The sequence below is a fragment of the Xenopus tropicalis genome, chromosome 5 (assembly GCF_000004195.4).
Source record: "Xenopus tropicalis strain Nigerian chromosome 5, UCB_Xtro_10.0, whole genome shotgun sequence".
Classification (NCBI taxonomy): domain Eukaryota; kingdom Metazoa; phylum Chordata; class Amphibia; order Anura; family Pipidae; genus Xenopus; species Xenopus tropicalis.
In genome coordinates this window covers 133,646,067-133,668,946 of record NC_030681.2, presented here as the reverse complement: position 1 = coordinate 133,668,946, position 22,880 = coordinate 133,646,067, and the positions used below count along the sequence as shown (strand labels likewise).

At 41.0% G+C, this 22,880-nt stretch overlaps 1 protein-coding gene across 2 annotated transcripts in view; it reads left to right on the top strand.

Annotated features, from left to right (window-relative positions):
- The window catches only part of sh3yl1 (SH3 and SYLF domain containing 1), a 51,910-nt gene extending 30,817 nt beyond the window's left edge, over positions 1–21,093 (top strand). The window contains exons 7-10 of one of the 2 annotated variants that reach the window (XM_012962690.3): positions 1,764–1,929; positions 3,221–3,275; positions 4,153–4,209; positions 20,620–21,093. In XM_012962690.3, the coding sequence (XP_012818144.1) occupies positions 1,764–1,929; positions 3,221–3,275; positions 4,153–4,209; positions 20,620–20,813 (472 nt within the window). In that variant the 3' untranslated portion in view covers positions 20,814–21,093. Of the gene's footprint in view, positions 1–1,763; positions 2,016–3,220; positions 3,276–4,152; positions 4,210–20,619 lie in introns of those variants that run through there. The other variant, NM_001113912.1, reaches the window with a different exon arrangement.
- Positions 21,094–22,880: the final 1,787 nt, after the last annotated feature.

Sequence of the window (22,880 nt, the reverse complement as noted above, 5' to 3'; positions counted from 1 at the left end):
ACTCATCCCCCAAAAAGCTGTAATAGAGATAACACACATAACTAGAAAGGGATGTTTGAGAACAAACTTCATGTTGGGATGAAAAACGTGAAATCTGATCTGTTGTTGGCTCCGCCCACTTTTTCTAACCTTCAACCACAGTTATAAAGTAAAAACCACTGTGCAAAGTTTGGGGGCCCTGGTTTTAATAGTGTCTGAATGGCAGCAACTTAAATTTCCCCACTGAAAGTCAACGAGTGACATCTGATTGGTGGTCGGTGGCTCCGCCCACTTTTTCTAACCTGGAACTGCAGTTGCCCAGTGACCATTTTTGCAAAGTTTGGGGACTCAGGCATAAAAATTGTGAGACTGACAGTATTTTACACTTCACCATTGAAAGTAAATAGGTGAAATGTGATTGGCTGTTGGTGGCTCCACCTACATTTTTCTAACTTTGAACAGCAAATGCCCAGTGACTAACCCTGAAAAGTTTAATAAGCCTGGAATTAATACTGAAATAATTAAATATAAACCAATGAAATTTAATGGGTGGAAATGGATTGACTGTTGGTGGCCACTTGTCTAACCCTGAATATGTAGTCAGTCAGTGACTGACTGTGCAAAGTTTGGGCACCCTGACATAAATAATGTGAGAAAGGCAGCAATTTAAATTTAAACCAACAAAAAAAAATTCAATAGGTGAAGTCTGATTGGCTGTTGGTGGCTCCACAGACTTTTTAAAACCTACAAATGCAGCCCCCTAGTGACCCTGGTGTTAATACTGTGGGAATGGCAGCACGTTGAATTTCCCCATTGAAAATCAATAGTTAATATCTGATTGGCTGTTGGTGGCTCCACCCACTTTTTCTACCACTGAACCGCAGTTACCTGGGGACTAGCTCTGCAAAGTTTGGGGACCTTAGTATTAATATTTAAGGAATGGCAGCAGTTTATATTTAAACATAACAAGTCTATAGGTGAAATCTGATTGGCTGTTGTTGGCCCTGCCCACTTTTCTAAACTTGGAACATAGTCACCTAGTGACAAACTGCGCGAAATTTGGGGACCCTGTCATTAAACATGTGAGAATGGCAGCAGTTAAAATTTCCCCACTGAAAACAATGAAAGAAATGTGTTAGAAAAGCACAAGCAACCTGCTCCGCTATAGGGCGAAGAAGTGTGGGGAGTTTGGGTGTTGTACCCCTAAAACTGTAGGAGGAGTAGCGTTTAGAAAATGGGGGGCGCTAAGAATAATAATAAGAAGAAGCGAAAGAATAAGCCAAAGTCGAAGAACAGTATGTTGGGCTTTTCAAAACCTCGCAGATACAAGTACAGAAATGAATCCCTTCAGCTAGCACAGTATATCAACATGAGACCTATATCCACCAGAGTGAAAACTGATATAATAAAGCTGTAAAAATGGAGAAAAGTCTGCAACACCCTCCACTGCAGCAGGGTTGGACTTGCCGGTGGGACACCAGGAAATAACCCGGTGGGCCCTATGGTCCCCGCCAGCCCAACCCGCTCTTGCTGCTCCCATGGCGGGAATTTGGTTCACCAGCCCTCCGACCCAGACTGCAGAGTGGGGTGCAGTACGTGGTTAGGGGGGAGCAGGAGTTTGAGACTGGGGTGGGGGCCCCTGACACCCCAGTACGACATTGGATATGCGGCCTTTACTATCTGGAAATACCACCCACTTAATTATGATATTTCATAGTTATCACACCAACTCATATTTCTCTGCTCTTTTATTGTCTGAAACGAATGCTTTCTTTTCTGCATAGGTTTTATGGTCAGGAGGATATTCGTGCATATGAAATATTGTTTGGTGAAATACCTCGCCCTGCCCTGGCGGAAGAACTTTATGAAATTCTAGACTCCTTTACAGAAAAATATGAAATTGAGGAGCAGAGTGTTAACATGAGAAAAATGGCCAGAGAACAACGAAAGGTAGGTTTGGTGTGTCCTTTAGATTGTACCAATGTGAAAATACCTGATAAAGAGATGCACAGTAAGCAATAAACGGTATCCCATTACCACAAAGAGTCTCTTTTTTCTTTTTTTGATTATTGTAAAATGGCAACAAATCATACTATAGTTGTTGCTGTTATAAGCAATATCTGCCTGGCTGTTTATATTTTCTGCACTCCTATTCTGATTCCTGAAACAATGAAGCCAGCTAAGGTGAACTGACCTGCTACATTGGTACAAACGTCAGAACCAACAGTGTAGAGTGTAGAAAGTCTCTTTCCTTTCCTGCTTTTGACCTGCTACATTGGTACAAACGTCAGAACCAACAGTGTAGAGTGTAGAAAGTCTCTTTCCTTTCCTGCTTTTGACCTGCTACATTGGTACAAACATCAGAACCAACAGTGTAGAGTGTAGAATGTCTCTTTTCTTTTTCGTTTTTTACCTGCTACATTGGTACAAACGTCAGAACCAACAGTGTAGAGTGTAGAATGTCTCTTTCCTTTCCTGCTTTTGACCTGCTACATTGGTACAAACATCAGAACCAACAGTGTAGAGTGTAGAATGTCTCTTTCCTTTCCTGCTTTTGACCTGCTACATTGGTACAAACGTCAGAACCAACAGTGTAGAGTGTAGAATGTCTCTTTCCTTTCCTGCTTTTGACCTGCTACATTGGTACAAACGTCAGAACCAACAGTGTAGAGTGTAGAATGTCTCTTTTCTTTTTCCCGCTTTTGACCTTCTACATTGGTACAAACGTCAGAACCAACAGTGTAGAGTGTAGAATGTTTCTTTTGTGGCAGTTAAAGGGTTGGTTCACCTTTATGTTACCCTTTTGTATGTTATAGAATGGCCTATTCTTAACTTTTCAATTGGTCTTCATTTTTTTTTAATAGTTTTTGAATTATTTGCCGTCCTCTTCTACTTCTTTCCAGTTTTTAACTGGGGGTCACTGACCCCGACAGCCAAAAAATGATTCCTCTGTGAGGCTACAATTTCATTGATATTGTTGCTTTTTATTACTTGTCATTCTATTTAGGCCCTCCTGTATTTATATTACTGTCTCTATTTCAAACCTGCCTGGTTGCTAGGTTAAATTGGACCCTAGTAACCAGATAGCTGCTGAAATTCTGGACTGGAGACCTGCTGAACAAAAAGCAAAATAATTAAACTGCAAATAATATAAAATGACCAATTTAACCAGCTAAACAACAGCTTAATAGGCACAGGTTGAATGTACCTTATACATAATATTTATTGGTTTTTATTATAGGCAAGAAAGGCATCCCGGCCTCGCTCCTTTCCAGCTTCAAGTGGAAACGATGAGTGTAAGTGAGATGTTTTAAGATGCAGTAATATTATGCAATACACATGACAAAATATATAGAAAAACAATAAAAATTGATCATAAAATTATTAAGCCCCCATACCCATGCCTAGTTACACTTCATTAGTGGTCCTAACTGTTTACTGCTCGTCATGTGATCAGATGTATATAGTTACATTTACAACCTGGGTTTACAGGTGGTTTAGTGGCTCAGAATAAAGTATTCGTAAAGCATAGGGCTAAGAAATTTGTATTGATTAAACCCTCATTTTTGGGTGTTTATTGCATTTACGTTATACTGAAAGTATACTTTAATTAAACCTTGTTGGGCTCCCACAATCCCACTGTATAACTTTAGCTGTAAAAGTCTACTTCTCCCAGGCACTGTCACTAACCTCTAAATCATGGAGTAAAGAAAATCATTGAACTGGTGGGTGTTCATATAAATACTGCTGGTTTTATTGCTCTAGCGCTTACCGATTGTGGTAACCTACAGCAGCCAATCAGATTGTTGCACACTTTTCCATGTGATCACTGACAAAGATCATGTGCACTTGAAGGCAGGTTCTGATTGACTTCAACTGTGCAGGGTCCTGTGGCAAAGATTGCAGTGAAAAGGACATGAACCTGCACGGGATGTGCCTGCCAACCCAGCTGCACTGCTTTCGAGCCAGGAAAAGCTATAGCTGCTCATTTGTGAGTCCCCAGTGGTGCAGTTCGGGATTCTGGAGGGGAGGCCTGTGGAGGGGCTGCAGTTGTCAGCAGGCTACCCTTCTCTTTTAAATATTCCATCTATAAGCCATAGATATTGGACTTTATGGCTGTAATTCTCTAAAATACACAAGAATTGTCAATTTAATCATATCTTTCTTTTTCAGTTACGAGACCCGTGCACAAAGTTTACCCAGATCTTCCAAGCCATAGTGTTCCTGACAGTAAGTGTGAACATACACCGCGTAATGTTTCTAGTTGTTTGTTCTCCCCATTACTACCTGTAACATTTTTTGTTTTTTTTTTAATCCTCCATGAAAAACCTAATTTTTCCGACATTTGGTTATAGAGGAAGAACTTGCAGTTGTTCATTTTCTTCATCCACAGCATCCCTTTTCGCACATCTGTAATGGAATATAATGTTATATAATGGAATCTTGCTCGTTGTTTACAAACATAATTGTAAATATGTTGTACCAGTATGGGACCTCTTAACTGGAATGCTCAGGACCAGGGGTTTTCCAGATAAGGGTTTTTTTTCAGTAGGCTTGTTTTGCCTATTAGGATTAATTATATCTTAGTTGGGATCAAGTACAAGGTACAAATTTAATTTATTAGATTAAAATAGAGTTTATGGGAGATGGCCTTTCCATAATTTGGAGCTTTCTGGATAATGGATCCTATGCCTGTATGTATATATATATATATATATATATATATATATATATATATATTCAGGGTGCCATTAAGTGATGTTGTGTTGAAAATGTGTTACATCTATCTTTATAAATGTCTTGCCATTCATCCTATAAGTGTGTAGTGCAGTGATCCTCAACCAATGGCTTTCTGAGCAACATGTTGCTCTCAGTGCCCCCAAACTAGGTAGTTATTTTGAATTCCTGACTTGGGGGCAAGGTTAGGTTGACAAAAAACAAGATTTCCTACCAAATAAAGCCCCCTGTAAGCTGATAGTGTGCATAGAGGCTGCTTAATAGCCAATCTTAGCCCATTTTGGCACCTTGAATCTATAATCCATGAACGGTTATGATGCTTGTGTTGCTCCCCTAGTATTTTTACATTTGACTGTGGCTCATAAGTAAGGAAGGTTGGGGACCCCTGCTGTAGAGAGGCCCCTATACAAACCCAAACACGACATCTTCCTCTACTACTGGACAATTTGGCCTTTCGGTGGCAACAATGGATGTATTAGGCAATGGCTGTAAGAAAACCTAGGTGCATGTGCTTTCTAGGCAAACTTGCGCTTGTCTTTGCACTTCTTGCTGTGATCTCTGCTCATTAGTCCAGTATTACATTTAGAAATATATAGAGGTAGAGAACTTTCAAAGTGACGTGGAAACAACCTGATTCCTAGACTGAATTTCCTTTGAAAAAGATCCTAGGCAGGAGGTAATGTAGCATATGTATCATAAGCTCTGCAGTGTCAAACTCCGTAGACATCAAAAATGGAATTCCATAAAGTACTTATTTTCATTTAATCACGTACTGATGTTTTTCCATCTTTCTAGGTTTAAGCTTTGACATATTATTTTTAACTTTAAGTATGTTAATCCATCTGGTGGTCCCCACTATGTTTCTGATGGCTCCTACATCTCCTACCGCTAACAGGAAATCCACAGAGCGAACAGTCTGCTGCTTACTGGGGATTCCTTCCCAGAGATTATCCCATTCATGCTGAAATGTTTGTACCATCGCTTACTGCCTCTAGGGATCAGGGATAACTATAACGAGATGCTTTAAGACGGTGCCATCTCTTAGAATAGATTGGATGATCCTATCACCTTTTAGACTGAATCATTGCTCAGAGATGCATGTCGTCTAATTTAAAGGGATACTGTCATTATTTTTATGTTGTATTTTTTATTTCACTGTTTACATAGCAAATAATTCCCTCTACCATTTTATATTTTATTCTTGAACCAACAATTGTATTTTTTTTAAACTGTAATATTAGTGTGTAGACGACCAATGTTGGCATAGCAGTGAAAAATATTGGGTCACCAAAAGAAGATCATTACATGTATTCCCACCTTAACTTAAGGAAAAAGATCAAGTTCTGACAAATTCAGGACACTACTTGAATACTCATTAAGGTACAGGTACAGGATCCGTTATCCAGAAACCCATTATCCAGAAAGTTCCGAATTACAGGAAGCCCATCTCCAATAGACTCCATTATAAGCAAATAATTCTCATTTTTAAAAATGATTTCCTTTTTCTCTGTAATAATAAAACAGTACCTGTACTTGATCCCAACTAAGATATAATTACCCCTTATTGGGGGCAGAACAGTCCTATTGGGTTTATTTAATGGTTAAATGATTCCCTTTTCTCTGTAATAATAAAACAGTACCTGTACTTGATCCCAACTAAGATATAATTACCCCTTATTGGGGGCAGAACAGCCCTATTGGGTTTATTTAATGGTTAAATGATTCCCTTTTCTCTGTAATAATAAAACAGTACCTGTACTTGATCCCAACTAAGATATAATTACCCCTTATTGGGGGCAGAACAGCCCTATTGGGTTTATTTAATGGTTAAATGATTCCCTTTTCTCTGTAATAATAAAACAGTACCTGTACTTGATCCCAACTAAGATATAATTACCCCTTATTGGAGGCAAAACAATCCTATTGGGTTTAATGTTTAAATAATTATTTATTAGACTTTAGGTATAGAGATCTAAATTACAAAAAGATCCATTATCCAGAAAACCCCAGGTCCCGAGCATTCTGGACAAGAGTCCCATACCTGTACTACATTACTAGCCTTATCTTACTCCATGTCAGTTAAAGTACTTAAAGAAAACAAGAGTAGGATTACTTTTAATTAAATTACATTTTAACATGATGTTGAAAGTGAGAGTTTCAGAATAAACATAGTAACATAGTAAGTTGGGTTGAAAAAAGACATACGTCCATCAAGTTCAACCATAATGCCTATACCTAACCTGCCTAACTACAAGTTGATCCAGAGGAAGGCAAAAAACCCCATCTGAAGCCTCTCTAATTTGCCGCAGAGGGGAAAAAATTCCTTCCTGACTCCAAGATGGCAATCGGACCAGTCCCTGGATCAACTTGTACTAAGAGCTATCTCCCATAACCCTGTATTCCCTCACTTGTACTGAGAGCTATCTCCCATACCCCTGTATTCCCTCACTTGCTAAGAATCCATCCAGCCCCTTCTTAAAGTTATATAATGTATCAGCCAGTACGACTGATTCGGGGAGGGAATTCCACAACTTCACAGCTCTCACTGTAAAAAATCCTTTCCGAATATTTAAATGGAACCTCCCTTCTTCTAAACGGAGTGGGTGCCCTCGACAAACGGCAAATATATTTGGGAATAATATAGAAGCATGTGTAATCAAATTATTCTGGAATACCTATATATCACTCCATATTATTCCAAGGTGAACTGGCCAATTAAGGAAGTATTACTGCATGATACCTAATAATTAGGTGGCTTGATTGAGATTATGATGATGATTTTTCAGATAAAAATTATGGCCTTACCTATGTGGCTGTGACCTCAGTAGGGAGGAGCAGTAGGAAAATGGTGTGGCCTATACACCTTTTCACTTTGAAATCCTGTCAAACCTTCTTTAAAGTAGTCCCCTTGGTGATAAGGGCATAAACACATACTAAGATCTCATCCACACTTAGAACTGGTTAGATATTGTCACAGTGCACCTAGGGGATAAGGAGCAAATTTCTACCTTGCTAGAAAGGGCAAACCCTCCCAGCAAAAAAAATTTTGTACATCCCCATCATGTACATATGCACGTCATCCATGATATCCCCCTGGGAAAGAATTTTGAAAAAGTAGCAGTAGTACAGGTATGGGACCTGTTAGCCAGAATGTTTGGGTTTTCCAGATAAAGGGTCTTAATTTTTTTTTACAGTAATTTGGATCTCCATACCTTAAAAAATAATTAAAACATTTATTATACCCTAAAGGATTGTTTAGCCTCCAATAAGGATTCATTATATCATAGCTGATAGTACAAGGTACTGTTTTGAATGATTAAAATTGACTCTATGGCAGGTGGGCTTTCTGTAATTTGGAGCTTCCTGGATAATGGATCCCATACCTCTACAGCTCAGTATTTTATAGAATCAATTTTACTTATTATCTTTTACATTTCCTTTTCAAAACCATGTTATAGCTGTACATCCATATACCAAATAAAGCTGAGCAAAGGAACATCCAGACTTGCATAACCCAGATTTTCCTGGAACCCTAGACATATGCTATTTTAGTGCAATTGTAGGTCATTTTGAGATAAATAGAGCTATATATATTGTTTGGCACAGAGTTTCATGTTTATATAAACAAATCCCTTTCTTATTTTCCACAGGGCCTCTCACATTTTTTTCAGAAATGTAATCTAGCCTTGAGCTGCATTAATACTTATATTTATATGTCAGAGTGGCAGCCTGTTTCCTGTTGCTGAATGGGAATACCACTCTAAAGAGCTAATCTGGATTATCCGTCACTTTCTGGGGGAAACCCCTGCAATGGCACTATGCTTAAAAGCATTTTGGATTCATTTTGGGATTGTTATCAGTTAATGACGTTTAATGCAGCAATTTCTGAGAAAATGTTCACTGGTGAATTCAACATAACTGCAGAATAATGATTTAGCCAGTTTGGGGTGGGGGTGGTGGTGCAACAAATTCTCCTTATCAGACATAAAGGGAAGCCAGTGTTAGTTCAGCTGTAGATTTCCTATGTAGCTTGTTCCCTGGCATGACCTTCTCTAATTCACTAATCTCCCACAAAGGCTTAGGGTTAGTCATGGGATACCAAGTGCTAAATTGAAACAACTTTGCTCTACAGTGATGCCTTCTCAGGACAGGCAAGATATAGAGACTGTAACCCAGAATCAGGTCACAGACTAGATGACAAATGTAAAAAAAAAAAAATTGGCCTGGTGTCAGTAAAACAAATAAGCCCGTATCTGGTAACAATCTGCCAATATCATAAAAACTAAAAAAAAAAAAAGCGTTTTAGGGCAGACGTTGAGTATTGACTCCCATGAAGGACAGTTCCCCTAAAGAACTGGGTGTAAGATTTTTTATAATTAAATTTTGTCATCATTTTTTTCTTTGTAATAATAAAACAGTAGGGCTCATTTACAACCGCAAGTGCAGTTGCAGTCATGCAAGTCCCCCGTTCATTTAAGGTGCTTGCATTAAAATGTGTTACTTGCACCTCTGTATGGTTGCCCCTCATTGGCGCTCAGTCCTTTCAGCCTCCCATTCTAAATCGAGTGCAGTTGCACGTATAGCCGCAGGGGAACCCGGGAGCTACTGCCACCTCCGGACCAGGTAGAATTTCTAAGGTTCCCTCAGCCCCTGCGTCAATGGGTGCGTTGCACTTGCCTCTACAGAATAGGGGGCAAGCATCACTTGCACTCCAAACACCAGAAATGGTGTCAACCAGACTTGAAGAGCATTTGGCATCAGCAGCAATGCCCCCTGGCGACAGCAACAACGCTAGAATTCCGAAGAGAAAATTCTGCATTTTGTGGATGATTAGGCTCAAAATTGCACAGTCACTTGCTGTTGTTAATAACCCCTATTATCATTACTTGGTCCTATCTCAGCTGCATAAATCCATATCAGTAGCAAAATGATCCTACTGGGTTAATCTGCAAGTTTTGTTTAGTAGACTGCTTATCCAAATTATGAAAAAAATTATTTCACCGGAAACACTAGAGCCCAGCCTTTTAATACAGGGTTTCTTAACATTTACTGAATATTCCATTGAGAAAAGTTTAAGTAACGCTGTATTTAAAGAAACCTCAGCTAAATATCAAATTTGACAAACGTTTGATAAAAATTAAAATTCTAACATCAACAATTTACTGAAAATTGAGTATGACATTATTGGCTAAGGATTTTTTTCACTAAAATTAATATTGCCTGGTCCAGGCCAGCAAGTTATCATTATAAGGATGCACCAGACACTTTAACATCTTATTATGTGCATTGTGCCCTCCGTGATATCCCACATACATCATTTCTTTATGGTGTTAATTTTGCTGTTTTACTACTCAATACAGCTGTATAGGGAAAATACAGTGGCGTATTTACACAACATTACTCTTGAAGTTTAACTCAGTACACAAGGTTGCCTTCAAAACATACATATTAATGAAAACTTTGGTGGACTTAAACAAGGACATTCCATTTTAGGATCTAAGTTTTTTCCTAAAATGAATCCCCTCTTAATTACAATTGTCTGTTGGAGGATACCCAACTTAAACAGTATTAGGACCTAATATTGGCTCTGAAACCCTAGGTGTTAGAACAATGCACAGTTTGGGAATCTCCAGGGAAATACCAGTCAGTACAATGTCAGTACAACAAAATTGTATGCTCGCTTTGTTCTTCCTGTAAGCAGCCATAGGATATGCCTGTATATGCTGTTAATGACATCAGATAAGGGTATGCCATAAACCAGGGATCCCCCACCAGTGGCTCGCTAGCGACATGTTGCCCCCCAACCCCTTGGCTATTGCTCCCAGTGGCCTCAAAGTAGGTGCTTTTTTTTAATTCTTGGCTTGGAGTCAAATTTTTTTTTGCATAAAAACTAGGGGGCTGATTTACTAACCCACGAATCTGACCCGAATTGGAAAAGTTCCGACTTGAAAACGAACATTTTGCGATTTTTTCGTATGTTTTGCGATTTTTTCGGATTCTGTACGAATTTTTCGTTACCAATACGATTTTTGCGTAAAAACGCGAGTTTTTCGTATCCATTACGAAAGTTGCGTAAAAAGTTGCGCATTTTTCGTAGCGTTAAAACTTACGCGAAAAATGCGCAACTTTTTACGCAACTTTCGTAATGGATAGGAAAACTCGCGTTTTTACGCAAAAATCGTATTGGTAACGAAAAATTCGTAAAGAATCCGAAAAAATCGCAAAACATACGAAAAAATCGCAAAATACCGATCATTACGAAAAAAACGCAATCGGACTCCATTCGACCCGTTCGTGGGTAAGTAAATCAGCCCCTAGGTGTGCTGCCAAACAGAGCCTCCTGTAGGCTGCCAGTCCACCTAGGGGTTACCAAATAGCCTATCAGAGCCCTTATTTGATACCCCCATGAACTTTTTTATGCTTGTGTTTCTCCCCAACTTTTTTTACAGTTGAATGTGGCTCATGGGTACAAAAGTTTGGGGACCCCTGGCATAGGGCATGTTTCCAGTTTATTTGTATGGTTAGTATACAACCACAAAGTAACTACAGGAAGCAATAAGAAATTAAGAATGAGATAATATACAGTACTATACGTATTTGAACACATTACTCTATAGCTCAGAAGTAAACTTAGTAGTCACAGTTCGTTTTATTATTTTTATTATTGTCCAATAGTAAATTTGTGCTTTGTATTAGGAGAAAATGTCTGAGTTGCTAATTCTTACTTGAGTACATATGAAGCTATCATCAAGTAGAATATAAAGTAGCAGACTACAATGGGACATGTTAAATATACACATTCAGCTGAAGGAATAATGACTCTTAGCATTGGGAACTAAAAGACTGCTACTACCTCTATTGTTGTACACTGAAGGCTCGAAGAACGGATTCTGATTGCAATGAAATGACTCAACCGTACAGTTTCAAGAATATTCCACACAATATAAACATCTGTAACAGAGGGTTCCATACCCGATACTGTAGTTCATTGTTATCTCTTTCTGTTTTATCTTCTCAGAACTAGAATGGAATGTAGGCAAGAATAGAGCAGACATCAGGGCACGTCTTTTTTTCTTCTATGAATGCTAAATACTTTAGCATAAACTTCTCTTAGTCCTGGTTACAATATTTAAGGAATTTAAAAAGAAGAAACTCTGAAAATAGAAGTGTTTCTGCCATCAACAAAGTACAGCTTTAGCAGTGACAAGATGGGAGAGTGTGAGTTCATGCAATTATTTTAGTTACAGGAGTCTCTGGAAACCATACATGCTAAATAATATATTTTCTTTAGTCTGATCATTTAAAATCTACAGTGAAAATGTTCTATCTTTATAACAGATCACATTCAGTATTATGGGGCTGAGTTATTAGGGATCAGTAAATGCCCTTAGACACGAGTGCTTACCTGCGGTGGCTTCTTAACATGATCCACCACAAGGGGATGCAAGAGTTTAATAGGGCCATTCTTCTTTTTGTGGCCTGTCCCCACCACACCATACTGAACTGGCAAACTCAGGAGCAATGATGCATGTTGGCTCTCACCTGCATTTAATGGTTCCTCACATTGACATGGCTACACAGCCTTAAAGGGGACCTGTCACAGAGACATTAAAACTGTAGAATAAAAGTTGTTTAGAAATTAAACATGACAACCAAATTCCTTGTCAGTCATCTATTGCCTTCCCCACCTCTATGCCTTAGGGCCGTGACAGACGGGGAGATTAGTTGCCGCGACAAATCTCCCTTGTCGCGGGCGACTAATCTCCCCGAAATGCGAACCCACCGGCGAGAATGTAAATCACTGGAGGGATGGCATACGCAGCGCCGAAATCGGCGAAGTTTCCTCTCAAGGCAACTTTGACAATTTCGGCGCCGCGTATGCGATCCCACCGGCGATTTACTTTCTTGCCGGTGGGATTGCATTTCGGGGAGATTAGTTGCCCGCAATGCCCTTATATTAAGACAGGACAGACAATTACTTTCATACCCCCCGTCCCTCCTCACCATCTAATTGTGTAGCCAGTGCATTGACATGTACATCAGGTCCCACCTATAGGCACATACACAAGATTGTGGGGTGATGCATAATAGCATTGCCTACAAATGGTGCCTTGCCTGCTTGCTGCCATTGTTTTTATTTAATCTGTTTTTAATGATGTGGAGGGCATTGAAAGCAATGTATCCAAATCAGTCCAGTTAGCTGTGTAACATTACACAGTGCTGAACAAAATGGGTTTTATATTATGCCTCTATTTGTCAGCGGCTGTGTAATACACGGTAGAGTGACACTAGGAGAGATTATCCACATCTGTTTCACTTTGCTCTATTTTGATGCTTAGTTTCCATTAAATGAGTGTTTGTTTTAGTTATGCCGGGTGTTGGGGAGTGTTTAGAAGAATTCTTTTCAGTTCCTATAATTGGCTGCACACGTAACGCTGATTAAAATCCAGAGATATCTTTTTTTTTTTTGTTTTGTATCTTTCATATTTGGGATTAAAAAAATAATGAAAGGCTAGAATATTCAGAGAGAGTGCTGACAAGATCCATACAGCACATTCTAGGGAACCCTAGCATTCTGATTCTGTGGTACTTTAGCACCATCTGGTGTGAGCCGATAAGGGTTATCACTTTCATCAGGGCGAGGATACATTTCCACACAGATCCTGATAAGGGTAAGGCATCGAGATCACAAGCTTCCTAATAACAAAAGGGAGAAATGAGCACCAAATACACCTATAAATATATGAGATCATATTCCCCCATACAGTGATCGATACGGATATATAAGTCACCCAGGCATCTGGCGACCATATAAAAACCCAAGGCTACAGGTCAGGTTTGACATATACATTTAGAAAATAAATACAATCAAACAAGGACATTCCAACGTAGACAGTTTTTTTTAAGTTATTGTTTGTTATATTATGGGGCACATTTATCAAAGTACGACAGGTCCGTTTACAAAAAATTCGTATTTTTTTCTAAAGTTTACAACTTTTGTGTATTTTCTGCGATACTTTTGTTAACTTTTTCATACTTTGCAACAAAATTTTGTCGCAACGATTCATTCAAGCTTCGGTATTGTGACTTTCCTTGGGCCAGGTTGGAGCTGCAGAGTGCCATTGAGCCCTATGGGAGACTTTCCTTGGGCTGGGTTGGAGCTGCAGAGTGCCATTGAGCCCTATGGGAGACTTTCCTTGGGCCAGGTTGGAGCTGCAGAGTGCCATTGAGCCCTATGGAAGGCTTTCCTTGGGCCAGGTTGGAGCTGCAGAGTGCCATTGAGCCCTATGGGAGACTTTCCTTGGGCCAGGTTGGAGCTGCAGAGTGCCATTGAGCCCTACGGGAGACTTTCCTTGAACTGGGTTGGAGCTGCAGAGTGCCATTGAGCCCTATGGGAGACTTTCCTTGGGCCAGGTTGGAGCTGCAGAGTGCCATTGAGCCCTATGGGATACTTTCCTTGGGCCGGGTTGGAGCTGCAGAGTGCCATTGAGCCCTATGGGAGACTTTCCTTGGGCCAGGTTGAAGCTGCAGAGTGCCATTGAGCCCTATGGAAGGCTTTCCTTGGGCCAGGTTGGAGCTGCAGAGTGCCATTGAGCCCTATGGGAGACTTTCCTTGGGCCAGGTTGGAGCTGCAGAGTGCCATTGAGCCCTACGGGAGACTTTCCTTGAACTGGGTTGGAGCTGCAGAGTGCCATTGAGCCCTATGGGAGACTTTCCTTGGGCCAGGTTGGAGCTGCAGAGTGCCATTGAGCCCTATGGGAGACTTTCCTTGGGCCAGGTTGAAGCTGCAGAGTGCCATTGAGCCCTATGGGTGACTTTCCTTGGGCCGGGTTGGAGCTGCAGAGTGCCATTGAGCCCTATGGGAGACTTTCCTTGGGCCGGGTTGGAGCTGCAGAGTGCCATTGAGCCCTATGGGAGACTTTCCTTGGGCCAGGTTGGAGCTGCAGAGTGCCATTGAGCCCTATGGGATACTTTCCTTGGGCCGGGTTGGAGCTGCAGAGTGCCATTGAGCCCTATGGGAGACTTTCCTTGGGCCGGGTTGGAGCTGCAGAGTGCCATTAAGCCCTATGTTAGACTTTCCTTGGGCCGGGTTGGAGCTGCAGAGTGCCATTAAGCCCTATGTTAGACTTTCCTTGGGCCGGGTTGGAGCTGCAGAGTGCCATTGAGCCCTATGGGAGACTTTCCTTGGGCCGGGTTGGAGCTGCAGAGTGCCATTGAGCCCTATGGGAGACTTTCCTTGGGCCAGGTTGGAGCTGCAGAGTGCCATTGAGCCCTATGGGAGACTTTCCTTGGGCCGGGTTGGAGCTGCAGAGTGCCATTGAGCCCTATGGGAGACTTTCCTTGGGCCGGGTTGGAGCTGCAGAGTGCCATTGAGCCCTATGGGAGACTTTCCTTGGGCCGGGTTGGAGCTGCAGAGTGCCATTGAGCCCTATGGGAGACTTTCCTTGGGCCGGGTTGGAGCTGCAGAGTGCCATTGAGCCCTATGGGAGGCTTTCCTTGGGTCGGGTTGGAGCTGCAGAGTGCCATTGAGCCCTATGGGAGACTTTCCTTGGGCCGGGTTGGAGCTGCAGAGTGCCATTGAGCCCTATGGAAGACTTTCCTTGGGCCGGGTTGGAGCTGCAGAGTGCCATTGAGCCCTATGGGAGACTTTCCTTGGGCCGGGTTGGAGCTGCAGAGTGCCATTGAGTCCTATGGGAGACTTTCCTTGGGCCAGGTTGGAGCTGCAGAGTGCCATTGAGTCCTATGGGAGGCTTCCAAAAACTTGCACAGTAGGATCAAAGTCAGAAAGGTTTTTGCGCCACGAAAATTGCGTAACTTTCGGATCGTACCACAATATTTTCATCCAAGCACAACACGACTTTTCGCAAAATTAACGCACATCAGAAATGTACATATTTAATGTGAATTTTCGCAAATTGTACTCGTATTTCATACTTTAATGAGTCTGGCCCCACATTGCTTACTATTACCAGGGGAAGATCTTAGGAAAATTTCAGTGAGAAAATCCTTACTCCATATGTCCCAATAGACTATAATGGAGATCCTATCCATACTGGGCCCTTGCAGTGACCACAGAGCTGCATATAAACTACTCATAAGACTCCTAAGGGGGCATTTACTATAATTCTTTTTTTTCACAATTCAGATTATTTTGCGGCAAAATACAATTTTATCTAAAAAAAAACTGCAAAAAAATAAGAAAGCTCAAAGCCAACAAAAAGCACATTGTTTCCTTACAAATTTCTATATTTTTAAAAACCAGAAAAAAAAATAGCTTCATTGTTGAAAGTGCACATCCCATTGAGTGAGTGATTTTCTAAAATCTCAGAAGCACAATATCAAATTTTATTAAATAGGCCCCCATTTGAAAGAGTCAGAAGAAGAAGGCAAATAATTAAAAAACTCTAAAAAAAATAATTAAGACCAATTAAAGGTGAACCACCCTTTTAATACCCTATAGCAGTGATCCCCAACCAGTGGCGCGTGAGAAACATGTTGCTCACCAACCCCTTGGATGTTGCTCTCAGTGCCCCCAAACCAGGGAGTTATGTTTGAATTCCTGACTTGGGGGCAAGTTTTGGTTGAATAAAAACAAGATTTCCTACCAAATAAAGCCCCTGTAAGCTGATAGGGTGCATAGAGGCCCCTAATAGCCAATCACAGCCCTTATTTGGCACCTGCATGAACTTTTATGGTGCTTGTGTTGCTCCCAAGTCTTTTTACATTAGACTGTGGCTCATGGGTAAAAGAGGCTGGGGACCCTGCCCTATAGTATTTTAGAGAATTGGGTTGAGGGTCTAGAGATACTTTTGTAAGGCAGGAAGCCAGTAAATTTCTTTATAAGTATTGGACATACAAAACAAGGTATAAAGGGAGCACTTGATAAACATATAGGGTGGCATGCATTTGTTTTCCAGACCTATTCAGGCTGTGTACCTCTGGTTTAAATGTGTGTTTGCCCTACTCTGCCTTTTTATTTCTACATTAGTGCAGATGAGTAAATTCCCCTCTTTGTGTTTAGCTTCCCATTAATGGACATGGCCATTAGTACCGCTCCAACGTGCCCTTCCTTGTATGTATCGGAGCACTGCATGCTCCTTCTCTTTGTTTCACTAGCAGAAGAATACACAGTGCTGCACTATATTTAGCTTCTCCTTCCAAGAACAGCTCCACATTGCTGAGCCATAACCAACACACGTAGTAGTAAGGCACTGATCAAACAATCACAGGCATCATGTCATGATTAATGGAATACTTGCAAATATTTTCATCTCCCAACTGCATATCAGGAACATAAAATATAAACAAAATATTTAGGCCAAAAATAATTTCTGCCAAATTTAACATCAGCCAGCCCTAAGGTTAAAAAATGTGTAAACAAATACCAGATTCTGATGTTAGGAACGTTCTACATCATTGTAGATAAAGCAGATGTGTAAATATATATGCATTGCTTATTCTAGCACTTTCTTTTAGTGCAGTCATATTTCTATATTTTCTCTGCATACACAGAAATTCCTTTCTTTTGTAATCCGGAGATAAATCCTGGTGCTTAACACGTTGGATCATGCACAGACTCCAACATTTGAAAATAATTTACAGGGTCGCTAAAATGGGTTAAGGAGAAAGGTATTGACAGTAGCACGTAGTTACCCATAGCAACCAATAAGTATTTGTTTTCCAAAAGGTGATCAGTAAACACTATCTGTGGACGTTTTACCTGTGTGCATTGATTATCTACATACTATCGGGTTGTGCTGACAGGATGGCACGATATTCAAACCCACTCTAGGTCAGGCACAGAGGTAGTTTTAGATGAGGTCTACAACTGTCCTACATTAGAAGGATCTCTTTTAAAATCAAAAATATCAAAACAAAACTGTATTCCCCTCTAGACATTTAAAATTCAGTTCTGGACTCTTGGTTCCAAGGCATTCGGATATCTTTGGCGTAACACTGTGTGCACATTTTTGCAATGTTAAGAGTCAAAAAGAATAAGCATGTCACTGGGAAGCAGCAAGCCAATACTGTGAGTGCAAATGAAGGGATTGTACTGCTGAATTAGGAGACTGGGCTTGTCATCTGCTAAATACATGTGCTAGAACTAAAAGGGTAGATATAAAATTGAATCCTTTAGTGCCCCATACACTGTGCACTTTCACCTTCTTTCTTGTGCATTGAAAATGCACTTTGCTTCTTGGTTCTGGTTCTACCTTTGTTAGTGTATCTGGTACAAGACCCAGAGTGCAGTGCACCAGGAAGCCCCATAGCCACCTAACCCCTGCAGTTGCTCCTGCTTCCACCGCTTCAGTGGTTCACTAGTAGAGATGGAGAGTGCAAATTGATGATAGTTATTATAGCATCCATCCTGCTTTTTTGATGAGTGGTGCACAACTACACCTATCGATGCTGGGGAGCCTTAGATCTACCACCACCCTGGGCTTCCCAGGTTCTCACAGTGGGTTGTATCAATAGGCACACCAGACTGGCGTCTACTGAATCAGATACAAATGCTGTTCTGATATAACCCCCACTATCAAAATGCACAATGCAACTTGCACCCAGTTTGCATCCAAAGAACAACTGCATCCTTCTTGATTAATTGGGCACAGTTGCAGTGGACACAACTCAGCGTGTAGCCACAATTACAAAAAAATACTCTGCATTAGGGATAAAAACATGGTACATTGCATTGAAAATACATACACTGCACTAGCTTTCATAAAGGACCCCTTGTGTTTCTTGTAAGACCTTTTCCTAAGCCTACCTTACAATTTACTAGGGGCAACCCATTGATTCTCTCCATCTAATGTGCAAAAAACATTATAACTAGAAACTTGCAATTACAGCTTCTTTGCTTGTTCCTTTGTGCCCATCTCCAGCAGTGAGGTAGACACAGTTCCAAGTGTGCCATTTTTACTAAAAGTTCTGTCTGCTTTAATGGGATATAATTTACATTGCAAATAAAAGGGCACCGTTAATGACAAGAAGAACAATGTGTCAGGACATGAACGTAATGTTAGTAACTTGGTTCCCAAGTATCCACAGCTGCTGGTAACGGCTAAACTACTCTGCCTGGTGCCATAAGACTATGGGGCACATTTACAAAAGCACGAACGCTCGAGCGTTCATGCGAATGCTCCGAGTGTATTTTCGCCGATTTTTTCGGGCGTCCGCACGACTTTTTCGTACGGCGCACGACTTTTTCAGACGTTTGCACGAAAAAATCGGAAAGGTTTTACCGCTGTTTACAATTGTTCGGTACGAAAATTTTGTGACTTTCGGATCGCCAATACGATATTATCGTGACTAATACGATTTTTTCGTAAGCATTTTCGTGATATTTGCGATCTTCAGAAATTTTCGTTTCCAATACGATTTTTTCCCATTTGTGATTCGGATTCGTGGATTAGTAAATGTGCCCCTATGTGTCAGTGCAAGTACAGTCTGCTGGCCAGATGCACTCAGCTCTACAGAGTAGGAACATGTAGAGGCTACTTAACGGTGTCATATATTGTTATATTATTTCTCATGTGGATGAAAGATGAGATAAGCAATTGCACATATCTTTGTAATTTCTGTAAATATTTCTTTAGTAAGTGCATATGTGTTTGGGGGAGAGATATGGGGGTGGGGAAGTAGGGAAAGAAAGGCAACATGAAAAATAGGTACAAGGAGTACAAATAAAGTGGTTTATTTGATAAAGAAGTGGCTTTAATATATGCATTGTGTGGTTTATTTTGTGAAAAAGGCTTATACATATTACAAAGGTTTGTGTTGGTCACACACAGAAAGGCTGAAGATACCAATGGATGTAAGAATTCAAAAACAAGTTGCAAGCAAAGGCAGAAAGGGTCATTAACCAAGATAAGCGCTTGGGCCTCGAAATCACAGTATTCTAGCAGGGTTGTAGAGTTTATGTTTGTACAATCTAAACATAGGGAATTGTCCCTGCTATGAACAGTAGTATTTGCAGTCCAGTTCATGTGATTATGCTCACATGTAGCCCATGTACCCTGCAACCTTTTTGGGAAATAGTTTTAAAGCCAAAGTCAATAAGGGAGTTGGTGACCAACCAGCCTGAAATGATGGCAGCTTAGGCAAGGCCAAATTATCATGTTGGGTGGGGAGCAAAAGATAAAAATACAGTATTAAATTTACCTCTTAAAAGGAAAATCCCCTCCATTTTTGACATAAGGACATTTAGTTGGGTTTTTGGAAAAAAAGGTACATGACACTATCTGAACTGCCAGGAATCCATACACATATATGTATAATATGTATTTATTTACATAGACACATGCGAATACTCAGACTGAAAGAAAACCATGATGGTCTCTGGCTCATAGGGACTATTTTGTTAGCCTATGGGGGTGAAATGGACCCTGCGATTCAGAAGCAAAGTATTATGGTTTCCTTTCCATCTGAGAAATCTTATATATCTGTGTAAAAAAATATATGTATTTTTAGCAGTTCATATAGTTGTTTACTTACCCTTTTTTGCATAAGCCCAACTAAATGACCTTATGTAAAAAAAAAAATACCTCTAATATTTCCATTAGACAAAGCTTAAGGAAAAATAAAAAAATAAGGTTAAATGAGAAGTCTAGTTGTGGATAGAAAGAGGAAAGTGATCCCTTGTCTCATGAATTATTATGCTTTCCTGTGTTATTGCCCATTTGTGGAATATATGAAAGAGACTCAGTTGTTAAAAATCTGTATGTTGCAAAAGAAGATAAAGAGAACATAGATATCAGACTGGCACAGGGGTAATTGTATGGCAGTCTGGCATGCCAATTTTGGCAAATACATGATTAGTGAGTGTGATCACTTTTAGATATAATTCACCTATATTTTACCTATATATACATATACATTGATGATATCATTTCTCTTTTGTAGGGAGTTCCCGGGGAGACTGCGTTGTTGCAACAGCTCTTTATTCATTCGAAGGCCAGCACCCAGGTGACCTCCCGTTCCATGTTGGCGATAAAATCACAGTGCTAACAAAAACAGATTCGCAGTATGATTGGTGGGAGGGGAAGCTTAGAGGAAACACTGGCATTTTTCCAGCCAATTATGTTGCATTTAACTAATGATGTAAACATAAACTCTTATCAAAGAATATGAATGCTGGAACTGGAACACTGGAACTGTTACGGGGCTTTTGTTATGTCTTACATTGTCTTACATTGCCTTCTGTTCATCCTTCCCAGATAGGAAGCCCTACAACTTGCCTATTCCACCAATTAGTCTCATTCCTGACCACATAGAAATATCCATAAAATAATATGTAATGATTATCTGTTGAAATTGGGTGTTTCATATTTTTTTGTGTATAAATATATATATATAAAATTGCAGAGAATGTCCTGATATCCGGTATCTGTTATGGCGTTATTACCGTAACCTTACACCCAGAACAGAAGCTGGGTTTAAACATAAGTCCAACTAACACAGTTTTGGGATCCATCGAAAATACGTGGCATCCCATTGCTTGATATACAGTTGGTATATATCAGTGCTGTCCAACTTCTGTTGTACCGAGGGCCGGAATTTTTCCGACGTACGTGGTGGAGGGCCGATAATGGAAGCCAGTTTTGACCACTCCCCTTTTTGAAACCGCACCCACTTGAAACCACACCCATGTTATCACATGACCATACCCATATTAATGGTTGTAGTACAGCAAAAACCTGCCATACTCTGCCTGCCCTACCCTGCCTGTGTGTGCCATACTCTGCCTGCCCTACCCTGCCTGTGTGTGCCATACTCTGCCTGCCCTACCCTGCCTGTATGTGCCATACTCTGCCTTCCCTACCCTGCCTGTGTGTGCCATACTTTCACTGTGTGTGCCATTCTTGGCTGGTTTGTGCCCTACCCTGCCTGTGTGTGCCATACTCTGCGTGCCATACTCTGCCTGCCCTACCCTGCCTGTGCCATACTTTCACTGGTGTGTGCCATACTCTCTGCCTGTGTGTGCCATACTCTCTGCCTGTGTGTGCCATACTCACTGCCTGTGTGTGCCATACTCTCTGCCTGTGTGTGCCATACTCTCTGCCTGTGTGTGCCATACTCTCTGCCTGTGTGTGCCATACTCTCTGCCTGTGTGTGCCATACTCTCTGCCTGTGTGTCCCATACTCTCTGCCTGTGTGTGCCATACTCTCTGCCTGTGTGTGCCATACACTCTGCCTGTGTGTGCCATACATTCTGCCTGTGTGTGCCATACACTCTGCCTGTGTGTGCCATACTCTGCCTGTGTGTGCCATACTCTGCCTGTGTGTGCCATACTCTGCCTGCCCTACCCTGCCTGTGTGTGCCATACTCTGCCTTCCCTACCCTGCCTGTGTGTGCCATACTCTGCTTGCCCTATGATGCCTGTGTGTATGGCACACACAGGCAGCCTACAGTGACACAATGCTGGCACTGCTCCTACAGTCTGCACAATAACTATATATTAAAAAAACTTTTTAATTGAAGTACCACCTCAGTATATGTTCTTTTTGTAGTGTGCAGGGATTATTTGTGGGTTTCTACTGCTCCTGAGGTGTGAACAGGGGAACAATGGAGGTGATTACAGCCTGAGCCTGAGGTGTGAACACTGCAGGGGGTGAACAATGCAGAGATTAAAAGGTGTGAACAACACAGGGGATTACATATTTAAACAATACAGGGGGATTACAGCCTGAATCTGAGGTGAGAACCATGCAGGGGGGCAGTTAATCACAGTACTGATACCACTTAGAGCTTACACAAGAGTAAGCCATCAAAGCAGCCAGACAGGTGGGGGGCCACACAGAGGGGGGTCGCGGGCCGCATGCGGCCCGCGGGCCGCCAGTTGGACAGCACTGGTATATATAATGAGTTTATTCAACATACCACTGTTTTGTATGGGGCCATTTATCAACACAGACACAATCCTCTAACCTTAAAGCAGCAGATAAATCCCGTTAGTATTTAGTGGAATAGCTCAGACTGCTGGATAAGTAATGGCTGCTGGGGTGTTGATTTTGAGGGATTACTAGCAGTCAGGTATTTTCTCACGCTTATCAGGATTACTGGCATCCTGCTATATTTTCTCACTAATCAGTAAGGTGCAAATTAGAGATAAATGTGTTTGTCACTGGGCTCTAAAGGTGGCCATACACGCACCGATATTATC